Source organism: Pituophis catenifer, unplaced genomic scaffold (assembly GCF_029215685.1).
Source record: "Pituophis catenifer annectens isolate HBS135680 unplaced genomic scaffold, rPitCat1.0.hap2 SCAF_1, whole genome shotgun sequence".
In the NCBI taxonomy this organism is placed as follows: domain Eukaryota; kingdom Metazoa; phylum Chordata; class Lepidosauria; order Squamata; family Colubridae; genus Pituophis; species Pituophis catenifer.
The window spans coordinates 266,728,632-266,741,852 of NW_027256881.1; the positions used below are offsets into that span (position 1 = coordinate 266,728,632).

General features: G+C 37.2%; 1 protein-coding gene across 6 annotated transcripts in view; it reads right to left on the reverse strand.

Annotated features, from left to right (window-relative positions):
* SHANK2 (SH3 and multiple ankyrin repeat domains 2) overlaps positions 1-13,221 on the reverse strand; it is a 364,128-nt gene that overhangs the window by 137,698 nt on the left and 213,209 nt on the right. For 3 of the 6 annotated variants that reach the window (XM_070935393.1, XM_070935363.1, XM_070935385.1), the window contains 2 exons: positions 2,269-2,351; positions 608-732 (listed from right to left, as the gene is read on the reverse strand). In XM_070935393.1, coding sequence (XP_070791494.1) covers positions 608-732; positions 2,269-2,351 — 208 coding nt within the window. Of the gene's footprint in view, positions 1-607; positions 733-2,268; positions 2,442-13,221 lie in introns of all 6 variants that reach the window. The other 3 variants (XM_070935377.1, XM_070935354.1, XM_070935371.1) reach the window with 1 other exon arrangement.

Below are 13,221 nucleotides of genomic sequence, written 5' to 3' on the forward strand. Positions count from 1 at the left end.
CCAAGGTTTAGGATTTTACACATCTATAATGATATAACTTGTGTTAATATTTAAAAAAACAGGATTAAAAATAAGACAACTAAAAACAAATATGCAAAAAGTAATGGCATCAAACAGCTAACTGCAGATAGTCCTCGACTTACGACCACAATGGAAACCAGAATTTCTGTTGTTAAAGCAAGGCAATGAGTTGTGGCCAGGTTTATGACCTTTTCTGCCATAATTGTTAAGCGAATCACTGCAGTTGTTAAGTTAATCATGTGGTCATTAAGCAAATCCAGCTTCCCCCATTGACTTGGCTTGCCAGAAGATGGCTGGGAAAGTTGCAAGTGATGATCCCATGAGCCCAGGACATTGCAACTATTGTAAATACATGCTGGTTGCCAAGCATCCAAATCTTGATCACATGACCACAGGAATGCTGTTTCGGTTGTGTGAGGATTGCTTGTAAATCATTTTGAATTGTAACTTTGAACAGTCACTAAATGAATGGTTGTAAGTTGAGGACTACCTGTAGGCCTTGCTGCCAATAGACAGAAAGACCAGTTTCCCTAAACCGGGATAGCATTTTTCATCCCTACCAGAATAATTAACCATATTTTCCTACCTCTATCAAAAAGTCTCCTGTTCTCAAGCCAGCTTGCCATGCTACCCCTCCTTCATCAACTGATTCCAGGTACTGTAAAGCAGGGAAGGCTGGCGTTGGTGTGAATTCTTCAATTGGTGTATCAGCTTTAGGAATAATAAATGACATATTTGAATAAACTTTTAAAACATGAAATGTTATTTCATAAAATATTGCCTGTTACAAGACCAGAAAGCCTTTAAGTAAAACAGTCCATATCTATCTATCTATCTATCTATCTATCTATCTATCTATCTATCTATCTATCTATCTTCCTATTTTCTTGCATATTACTCTTGGGTTTAATCAGCAAATGAATAAAGCTGTGAATTTAACTACTAATAAACATAAATCCATGAATTTGATAACGTAGATTACATCTGAAAATAGTGTTTTAAATCCTCATAGAAGTGCATCAAGAATTTTAAGTATTCAAAAGCAGATAATTACATAGTTAGCACTTAGTATGGTGTAAATACATTAAATCCAACAGGAGGATCCTATAATTGTGCATTAGACACAATTCTGTGTGAGATTCACATACATGCTTTATGTTTGTCATATACGGTTCTGATAAAGGTAAACCACCTTTGGAAAAACGTTAGTACAGTTTGAAGTATATGTTTTCAATGGGCATTTGAATTTTTAACCTGAAGAACTCACTCCATGTGAAATTAAGATGTATAGTGAGGGAGCTCTGTTTGCTGCATAGATAGCTCAGCGCCAGCTGATCGACACAGTGATGAAGTCACTGGGTTTCCAGACGACCCCACCAAAACGTATGTTTAGCCAGGAGAGTGAATCTGTTACATAGCAAGGGGAACCCAATAGGTATTTACCACACTCTAGTGAGGAAAGTGGTATTCCTAGATAAGGGTGTGGAGATTCCTCCATAAAGTAGATATGGTATAGCCTTTCCTTGAAGACAGCAGTCTAAGGAACAGCCCATTTATTAACTGGGGGGGAGGGGGGAGGTTAATAACAGACACTGGGATATACCACCACTTATAAAATTTGCCAAAAGAGTAAAACAGATCACAGATCATTATATTTGCTGTATAAATCTACGGAAACAGATTTTGCATAGGAAAGAAATGGCATATTTAGACACAAGCAGTTTTCAAACAGTACACATACTAAAAGGCCATCTGACATGCCTGCAGCTTATGAAAATACAAAAAATGACCTGATTTTCTTCCTAAAGCTGCAGTAGTTTTACTTTGAATAAGCTGCAAACCCATTTCAAGGAAAAAAGTAAACATGCCCCTTCAACTGGCACATTATTTTAGCGGAATGACTCTTTACGTGAAGCATTTTTATTATTTCCCCCCCAGCAAGGATGGTTTCAGGCATGCAAAATATTTAGACAACTTCTCCCCTGAATTATTCCACAAATCAATTATTTCTTTCACACACACATACACACACAGATAGACAGACACACACACACACACACTCAAAACTGCTCGATCAGAAACCAGTAAATCCATATCGGTACTCTCCTGCACAGAGAGAACACTGTTGTCTAGCAACCAAAGGCATAAGGAATAATGCCTGTTTATTTTCAGAAATGCATGCCATTTTTCACACAAGCACTCCCCCAATCACACAGATACAAAAAGAAGAAGAAGAAATCTACATACCTTTGGCCCCTCTGAGCACAAACCCAAATCCTTCATTGTCTTTTTTCTGCAGGACCACTGCCTTTTCTTCTATAATGCAGTCACTGTAGAGAGAATTCCGAGGATAGCGACCGTTATTATATCCCTTCATCACCACGGTAGTAGCTGCTCCTCCAGTGTGCAGGTTCATCATCCTCACAGCCCGTTAATCAAATAATAGTGCAGTAACCAAACATGGGGAAAATGTCATAGCAAACAACAGAAGAAGGAAAGAGACAGAAACAAGGCTTAATAGCAAAGGAGAACATGACAGTGCAACTTAACAGAGGGAACAATGCAGGGAAGGCAGAGGAAGAAACCATGCATGGTGGTGGCTGAAGAAATGTGCGATCATGTCACTTGTGTGCTAGCTAGGAGCCTAACAGAAAAGAAAGTGAACTGAACAACAGTAGCATTAATAAACTCCTCAATCGTAGATGTACCAGAGGCATCTTCTAGTGAAGCCAAAATGAAACCAACCAGAAGAAAAATGAGGCAGCATTTTAAGATTTAAAGGGAGCTTGGTTTGCTGTAGTAAGGAGCTAAAAGGCACGAATATATTCAGAAGCTATGCCTTGCATCAAAAGCCCTTTTCAATCCTATTGAATGTTGCATACTGCAAGAATCCCACATGATCATCTGACAGCCTACAATGCTAACAACGTGCAGCTGCCTTGGCGTCATCAAGCACAAATTTTCACAGCATCAAGATCTGCATAATTTAAATAGTAACAAGGCATGTATGTTCATGATCACCTTTTCCTATCAAAAATTACAGTGCCTTCCTGAACACCAGTGCAGTGAAATACTAAAGAGAGTGTGCTCAAAAAAGCAAGGCTTAAAAAGAAGAAGGGGTTTGTTAAAAATTCCCTGACATTTCACTTAGGTGATATTTTTTTTAAAAAAAAAAAAGAAACTGAATTATTCAAAGAATAAATGAGTTATATATTCTAAGCTAAAATATTAAACTGTAGTATTTATTATGCCTGAATGTATCTTCATTAAACATTAAGGTATATAATTATAATTATATACCTTAATTAAATGCATGATTTAAATTATGCTTCTGTATTTAACTAGGAAACATTTTTGAAACAAAAATTATTTCTTGGTTTTTAATTTTAGAAAAGCATTTTCATGTATTAGGCAATGTCCATTAAAAACAAATAATGAACTAATATGGTGGTGAAATGGCATAACTACTGCTCTGGCAATGAGAAATAACATAAAAGGAAATTTTGAAAATGTTCCTGTAGAATCAAAGAACCAATTTCTAAGGATGATACCATCTGTCCATATACATCTAATGATTTAATTTGGTTTGCATCTTAAACTAAGGATTTAGGCAACTTGCACAAAAAAATTATAAATTCACATTTGAAATGCAGAAAAGTATAACAAAGAGTTCCATCAACTTTCTACCCATAGATACAAAACAGCCAGCATTCTCTGAGGAAATTCCTTCTAGGAAACAAATATGGCAAGTCGCCAGTCAAGTTGGATTCTTGGTTAATCAACTGGCCAGTTTTCACTCTTTCCTATTTCTAAATGATGACAGAAAAATGTATGTTGATACATTTTTAACAAGACTTACAATTTAATTCTTAAATCAAGAAATTCTATCTGAGGGGGCAAGAGAGAGATGTACGAGTTTGATTATTCTTTACAAATATATCTTTACCAACAACAACAGATTCTTTTCAGATTTATCTAATCTAAGAGACCATGGAATATTGGAAGAGGACATAGGATGAAGGTAGCCAACACTGTACATCAGATTCATCTCATCCCCTTAGCTTCTCCTTCATTTCCCCACATCTACTCTGAGAGTCTTTTTTCAGTGAAGACATAATTTTGAACAGTCACTAAACAAACTGTCTAGGACTACCTGTAATTTCTGTTGTATTATGTGAATTTTTTTAGTGGGAGAATTTGGAGTAAGGGACATATGACTTAAGGCTCACGTAACTTGATCTAGCGTAAAACACACTAGGAATTCAAAGAACCACTGTCTGACAACTTTCTTGGCACCAACAAAATCTCCAAATGTATGCATACCTTGGCGTCCTCCTGGATTCACAGCTATCCTTAGTTAACAATCTGATGGCCGTGACCAGGGGGGCTTTGGCACAGGTTCGCCAGTTGCGCCAGTTGCAACCTTTCCTAGATGGGGATGCCCTCTGTACAGTCACTCATGCTCTCGTCATCTCTCGCCTGGACTACTGCAATGCCCTCTACATGGGGCTGCCCTTGTGGTGCACCCGGAGGCTCCAACTGGTCCAGAATGCGGCCGCCCAGGTTGTTATGGGAGCCTCCCGTTACTCCCGTGTTACACCTCTCCTGCGTGAGCTGCACTGGTTGCCGGTGGTCCTTCGGATCTGCTTTCCTGGGTGATGCCCAGGATGCGGGCGTTCTCTGTGGCTGCACTGACCCTCTGGAATGAATTACCCACTGAGCTCCGGACAGCCCCCGACCTTTCCGCGGTGGCCTGAAGACATGGCTTTTTCAGCAAATCTCCTGATCTGCTGGGAGTTTTTAGTTTTAACTGTTGGGGATTTTAATTGGATTATTTTAGCATTAATTTATTGTTTTGTTGTTTATTGTTGTGAGCCACCCTGAGTCCTTCGGGAGAAGGGGGGCATATAAATATGAATAAAATAAATAAAATTAAATATGTCTGATTGTCAGAACATACTTCAAATCTAAACACTTGCCTTTCAGTCATCATCTTAACATTTGGATCCCAATATTCATGAGTTTAAAAAGCTGAGGCAAATTATCTCTGAATTTGCATAAAATACTTGCTGATGTTTTAAAAAAAGAATAGTCACAGGCAGTAGTGGGTTTCAATTTAGTTTGCTGCTGGTTTGCTTGTGTGCAAGTGTCCGGCCGGGTGGGCAGAGCCTCCCGCCACCGCCGCTACCAGTTCACGCGATCAGGGGCGAACCGGTAGTAACCCACCACTGGTACAGGTCTGTTTTTAAAGATTTTGTTTAGAGGAAGAGTGCCTGCATTCCTTTATTGTTTATTAAGGTCAGTGTCCAGTCAATATAAAACAAAAAGTACAGGAAGTCCTTGACTTACAACTATTTAATGACTGTGAAGAGTTACAATGGCACTGAAAAGAGTGACTTATGGCTGTTTTTCACACTTACGACCGTTACAGCATTCTTATGGTGATCAAAAGTCAGAAGTTTGGCAACTAATCATATTTATGATCGTTGCTGAGTCCTGGGGTCATGTGATCACCTTTTGTGACCTTCCAATAAGCAAAGTCAATGTTGAAGCCAGATTCACTTAACAACTGTTTGACTAACTTAACAACAGCAGTGATTCACTTAACAAATGGGCCAACAAAACTATTCTCAGTTTCTTTAGTTCAGAGTCTATATTACTTCTAAATAATAGAAGTTAAGAATGGAGTGTGGTTCCTAAATCAGTAAAATCTTTTATAAGTAAATAAAATTGATAGTAAGTACATGCAACTTCTAGAGTATAATAAGACTCAATGTCCTGTTTTGGTAAATGACAAAGTACTTTAAATGATGTACAATAATTTCCTACTACTTTAAAATGAAGCTAGTACAATCATAAATTTAGCTTTATATATGCTTTACTTCAGAGGTCCCCAACATGAGGGGTTTGCAACTGGGCTGTGGAAATGGCAGGCGAGTGCGCACCCAGGCATGCGCATCCTGACTTGTGTGAGCAGCAGGTGAGTGCACGCATCAGTGGTGGGTTGCCCCCGATTCGGACTGGTTCGCAAGAACTGGTAGTAAAACTGACAGGAGGCTCCGCCCACCGACCCCGACATCATCAGAAAGCTTCTGTGCAGCCAGTTGCAAACCAGTAGTAAAGGTAAGTACAACCCACCCCTGGCACACATGCTCCATTTGCACGAGTGGCAGGTGTGTGTGCACGCTGCTTGTGCAAATGGGGCTACGTGCATGTGCACAAACCATCCATTCATTCCCCCACCGGTCCACAAAGCTGGAAACGTTGGGGAACTCTGCTGTACACCTCAATGAATATTTAATAAGAGTGGATTACTATCACTTTGTTGTTCGAAGTACAGTTTAGGAATTGGAATTTTAACTCATGTGATTTGGTCTTCTCTGATTATTGTAATATTTGATGAGAACAGGATTATTAATACGACTTTGGATCAACTGCTCAATGTAAAGATGCTACTGCTATTATTTGGAATTTATTGATCTACTAAGAAGTATGGACTAGTCAGAGAAAGGGGTTGACTAACAGAATGACTACACAACTGTACAAGGAAAATATACATTTGATCTGCAACAATGTATTATTGATATACAATACCTATCATTACCTATCATATACAGGTTATCCTCAATTTCAACCACAGTTGAGTCCAAAATTTATTATGTTGCTTACTGAGAAATTTGTTAAGTGACTTTTGCCCCATTTTATGACTTTCCTTGCCACATTTGTTAAGTGAATCACTGCAGTTGTTAAATTAGTAACACGGTTGTTAAGTGAATCTGGTTTCCCCATTGATTTTGCTTGTCAGAAGTTTGCATGACCCTGGGATATTGCAACCATCATAAATGTGAGTCAGTTGTCAAGCATCTGAATGTAAATCACGTGAACATGGGGATGCTGCAACAGTCTTAAGTATGAAAAATGATCATTAGTCACTTTTTTCAGTGCTGATGTGACTTTGAACGGTCCCTAAGCAAACTCTGTTGTAAGTCGAGGACTACCTATATATATATATCAATAGTTGATTTCTGGTTATTTGGGAAATAGGATAAAGAAAAAAAGAATTCTGAGCAATCTAATCAAAATTTGGGAAATGGTTCTGCTTATAATTTAATTTTCCAGGCCTGACTTTTTCTTCTTTTTTCGTCCTCTTTTTTATTGTTATTAAGATTGAAGCTAATATTCTTTAATTAATATTATTCATAATTCAACATTGTATATACATATTTGGGTTATTAGTTTAGCACAATAAAATTATTTAAAAGAATAGTCTGGATTGCACATTCTATGCTATGATTAAATTCACAAAGAAATAGAAGAATTAATTTCTTAATATTAGTTTATGGAATTTATCTGGACTAAACATTTATCCATAGTATAATAAGGTTCTATTAACAGAACTCTGCACTTTTGTATAAAAAATTATCTCTCCACTGGATTAAATATTTTAAAAGTTTGTCAAAAAAACTACAACTACAAATTATTTGCTTGTACAAAGGGCATGTTGTAGAAGTAATATAAACAACATTGAATTTCTTTCAAAATGTTGACAAACTGCAGCCATGATGGCGAATCTGTGGCACGCAGAACCCTCTCTGTGGGCACGCAAACTGTCACCCCAGCTCAGCTCCACCGCGCATGCGCACGTGCCTCCCACTGGCCAGCTGATTTTTGGGTCTCTGCCATGCATGAGTGGGGGGTGGGGCACATGCAGGAGATGTGCGCATCTATGCGGGGTGGGGGGGGTTGCACGCACATGCGCAGGGGTGGGGAGCGTGCAGGGGATGCAGAGCGCCCACCCACAGCCCGTTTTTGGTCCCAGGAGGCTGCAGGGAGGCCTGCTAGGCCCAAAACAGGACACGAGAGGGTCATGCGCATATGCATGGGTGTTGTGCGGGGGATCGCACACACATTGCATTATGGGTGCCGGCATGTGCGTATATGCAGTGTCGCATGCACGCACACTTTCGGCACGCAACAACAAAATGGTTATCTATCTCTGAAATACAGTATGCCAGTAAATTTTCATTGCAGTATCTCCCTAACATAAATATTATAACCAAAACAATAACAGAACAAATTCTGAGATCTATCTAAATGCCTATTTTTAATGCTTTCCCTTTTCAAAGAGTAGGTGAATGATCCCAGTAACTAGGAGATTTAAACATCATATACATCCTATATTTGATAGATTATTAGTGTGCCAGGAAATGCAATCACTCTATCTGTGAAATATGATTATATAAAGTGTAGCTCTGACATGATTCATGAGGGAAATGTTAATTATTTGTTTAAGACCAATAGTGAATTTAGCACTGCATTCAAGTCATTCCTATTATCTGCAAGCACAGTTTCTAAACAGAAAATACCATAGCATTATATTTCACAAAATGTAATTACAATTAGCAAACTTGCACACTTACATTCTGGCAGGTCTAAATGAATGTATGCACAGCCATTTCACTTTGCTGGTGATCCCAACTGAAATAGAATTGTTCATGCCATGCCTAACTTAATATGAAAGGACACAACTGTTTTAACAACTTGAGGAAAAATACCTTGCAAAAACTGGCAAAGTATTTCCCCCACCTTAATTGTTAAAACCACTATGTCATTTGAAAGCACCCCTTTTAAAAGTTTGCCATAGACCTACTTCTTATTATATAGTTTTTGAGGAAAAACAATTATTTTTGGCGTATATTTAAAAAAATCTACAAATTCCTGGATATAAAGATCAAGAAAAACAGAAACCTATCCAATTTCATAACAAAACACCTTGTGTTCAAGATTTCACCAGCATTTTAATGCAAGTATTTCTATTTAGAAATTAGAGATAATACTTATTCTTAAATTAAAAAATAGTAAGACCTGAACTACTAAAAATAAACTTTGTACTAAATAAGACACAAACTACTGGGGGCACTAAGAGAGCTCTTTAACCTATTCCTGTTTCAAATTGTCAATGAAGATTCTCAATTATCCAAGTAGAGGTGTCTGAAGGTTGTCTGAAATTGTCTGAAGGTTGAGTCGTTGAGTCATTGAGTCACTGCCTGGACTAACAAACAACAAAACTAACAACAACAAAAATTAGTCCAGTTGCAATGATTCAACCTTCAGGCAACCTCCAGACTATTACTGTTTCCAAAAATATTCAAAAAGGAGGTTTTACTATCTGTTACTATCATATCTATACAATCATACTATACAAATGGTGCTGAATAGCAAGGCAGCAATTGCTTCTTATTTTATACCCAATAGTTTGCTAAGAATAAAATGTCTTGCCCCTAATGATAATCCTTAGTTAAGTTTCCACATAGCATCTGAAAGCAACAGATACCAAACTAGATAATGCCCTGGAGATTCTGTAACAAATCCTCACTGTAATTTGCTTATTCTAAAAGGAGCTACACCCAGGGGAAGGAGGGAAAAATTAGATTAGAGTTTAATTCTCACACATCCCTTATAGGTGATTTCAGTCACTGATTTCTCCGATAATATCTAGTCAGCCCTTTTACGTCTCATGTGTGCTTGAATTAATCACTGTTCTAAGTAGTGCCTGGAAATCAACAACCTGTAGGATTTCTTTCAGGTTTTCCTTTTCATTCCAATCTTGGTAGATACATTGGCATCCCAAACAGATGGAACACACATGTAGTAATGAGAAGGTGGTATTTACAAGTGGATATGCATGTTGCAGAATTCCTTGATCATAAAACCAGCTGTATTGCATTTACTAATGAAGCTCAGTTTGCTGAGACAGCATGGTGAAGGACAAGTAAAAGATCTTCATGTGTTAATCTTATTTTGGTTAAAATTAAAGTTACCTAGCCAGGTAACGAAACGTTCAGAAATCAATCTACAAACTCGGAGAACGAACCTTCACTCTCATCCTATACCCAAGCTACAGATATTCACCACTATTGCAAAATAATTTTAAAATTAAAAATTTAAAAATTTATGATCTGAACTAATATATACTACTCTCTACAATAGATTGTATTTAGGAAACTCAATCTATAATATTTGAAAGAACAAAAGTCTCCCATTTGTTATTTTGCATATTTATCTAGATCCTATTCATAGTTTATTTCTGTTCAATTAAATATAAACCTGAGGTTCAGGAATTCAAGAGATTGCAACTTTACTATGTTTGCATCTTCAGACTGAGGATCAGAATATCAATCACCTCTGAAATGCAGGCCAACTAGGTAATAACTTTAGCACACTAATGATATCTTATGTCACAAATTCATACACTCATCCAGAGACTTCATGAAACATGTGATAACACAGACTAAAATCTCAACCAATGCTGATTCAAGCAACAGGAAAAAAATCGTTAATACTTTTACATAGGCAAAATGGTTCAAATGAAAAAAAAATCAAAAAAATCTAACAACATAATGTGTCAGCAAGATTCTTCAGATGGTACATCAGGAGAAAAAAGTGCACAGTCTGCTTGAAGTAAGGTAGAAATAATATAGGAAATATGTCTCAGTTAAGAGGAACTAAAACTGTTTCAGAACTTTTGCAGTCCATCAAAAAAATTGACTTGAAAACACATCTCTTTTTTAGAAGACTGATTTATTGGAATGAGATGTAATCATCTTGTTAGTGTAGAAATCACACCTTTTTCAAAGGTAATGAAGTAGCACTGCTACTTTTAGATTTTTTTTAGAAGATATACAAAAAATTGCCCGGACATGTGTACATGGTTCCTGTGTAGACTGAAATCAACAATAGTAAAAGTGTCCAGGACTCTTCTATTTTAGCAATTCAAGGACTTCACACAGCACTAAGGATGGGATAACAAGAAAACACCAAAACAAAGTAAATACCAAAACAGAATAGATGATGCAAGGTTCCTAAAGAGATGGTAATAGTGTTGAATCCTGAAACAAGTATAAGCAGCTTTGATCATATGCTTGGCACAAGTTGTACACCAAAAGAAGATGAACAAAAATGAGAAATTGTCTCAATGTAGCTGGGCAGGCAGCAGTTGATGTTTTTAACGGCATATAATATACTCAAGAAAGGAAAAAGAATGGAACTGTCTAACAAAATATTGCAGGCCAACACCAAAGGGGAGATTTAAGTTCACAGAAGACTTCAAAAAGGGTATGAATCTTTTGAAGAGTTCCTCAGCGACTTAAAGCTGCTAAACCTGAATTATAATTCTGGCTAATTCATTGAATCCCTGATAAAAAGGATTTTATTTTTCTTTATCCCCAGGTTGCACAGGCCCAAAATTATAAAAATCACTTTGGAGGATATTGATTTTACTCTGGACAAAGTAATGCGGTTGAAACTGCCACTATACATCATATGTACAGAAAGCAATATAGTCAGCATGGTGGAGTTAAAAAAAACCAACCAACCAGTCAACTATGAAGTTTCTTCTAATTCTCTCCCTCAGGGTAATCCTAAAGAGTTTAGAGATCTTTTGTTGCACAAAATATGGCATCCTCCATCAGACCAGTTAGTGCCTTGCACTTGGAAAGGAGTGTAATGCTTGAAAACAATTTAATTATTTTGCAAGAACCTTCAGGAGCAGCCTGCATTTAAGAGAAAACCAAGTAAATAAATTTTACAAGATGAAGTAGGAATGACACTGCAGAGGGAGAACTATGGATACTGTGAGGGAGGAAGACTGAACTATTACACCAGAAACTAATGGCAGTTAGGATGGTTATAAAATGAACATTGGAGTCCAAGCTAATACGTTTCCTAAATTTACAGATTAGCTGTTACTTCAATAACCAAAGTGACTCTTGGGTAGATCTGTTTGATTACAAGTTTATAATGGCCAGATAATTCCCACTAAATGGTTTTGTTAGTTAAAAATACCTTCAGAGATCTTCCAGTAGTGCTTACTGTTACTGTAGTCAGTAACAGTTCATTTTAGATTCATTTTAGATTCAACCACTTCTCAAACTTATTTAAAAGATCCCTATGGGTTTAACTTGGGATGATGCAGAGTTTAAATTAAAATGAAATCCTACATTAGTTTAACCAGAAAATTCACCTGATGAAGTGAGCTGCAGCTCACAAAAGCTTATACTTTTTACTAAAAAGTGTAGTTGAAAAAGTGCCACCAGACCTTTTCACTAACAATTATTACCATGGTTCTCTTCTTACAATGTTAATAATGGTAATTATTTTTCTCATTTGCTGAAACTTGCTTTCTTAGCTGATACAACCAATTAAGGACCCAGTTTGTGGGGGCAATAAGCTGACTTTATATAAATATACAAAAGTATGAAGGCTATTGCTTAACGCATTGTAAGCCGCCCTGAGTCTCCGGAGAAGGGCGGCATATAAATCAAATTAAAAAAAAAAAAAGATGACCACATAGACAAGTTCTTGTCTATGAAATTTCCTGTGTTATTACAGCTCCTACTGAGCCTTAGTTCCATGGTCATGACTTTTCCTTACTTCCTATGCAATATGGTTTCTCTCATAACATTCATCTTGAAATACCTACAATCAAATAGATTTACAGACTACAGTATTAAAATGCAAATCCATTAGTGGAAAAAATCCTCTGCTTTGGAGAGTGATCTCCTGTTGGCTGTTCTGTTATAGAGCTACTCATTTCACTTGTGGTTGTCCCCTCTGCTAAAAATTTCTTTGGCAGAAAACTAAATTCTCTTTTCCAGGTTGCTACAGCCCACTGCTAGCCACTGACACATTGGCTCCCTAAATAAACATTCTATTAAAATCAATGGCTTTACCACCATTGCATTCTAATGCCCATGTCTACATAAGCAACACTTAAGCTATGCCAGTGCATATGAATGATGAATAGGTCCCCAATCATTTAAGATGGCAACGTGTTATTCTAGGGGTATTCTAGAATGTTATTCTAGGGGTAACTGATGCACTGGCAGCTTTGGAGCAAAAGGGACTGAGAAAAGAAAAGGAAACTGTAAATGAAGCATCTTCAGAAAGTACTATAGAGGTCAGTAGGGAATCACAAAATAAACCCAGGGCCATGGAAGAACACCAGCAAAAAGACTCAGCTAATACTAATGAGGAACCCATAATAATAATAATCCTGTGCAAATCAGTATCAAATCAAATAATTGAATATGCAGAGTTTCACTAAACAAAGTTGGTGACACCTTGAGGGATAGATACAGTATTTTTTTTTTTTGTTAAAACTAGGAGGAGGGGGAGGGGAGGGGGAGGGGAGGAGGATTG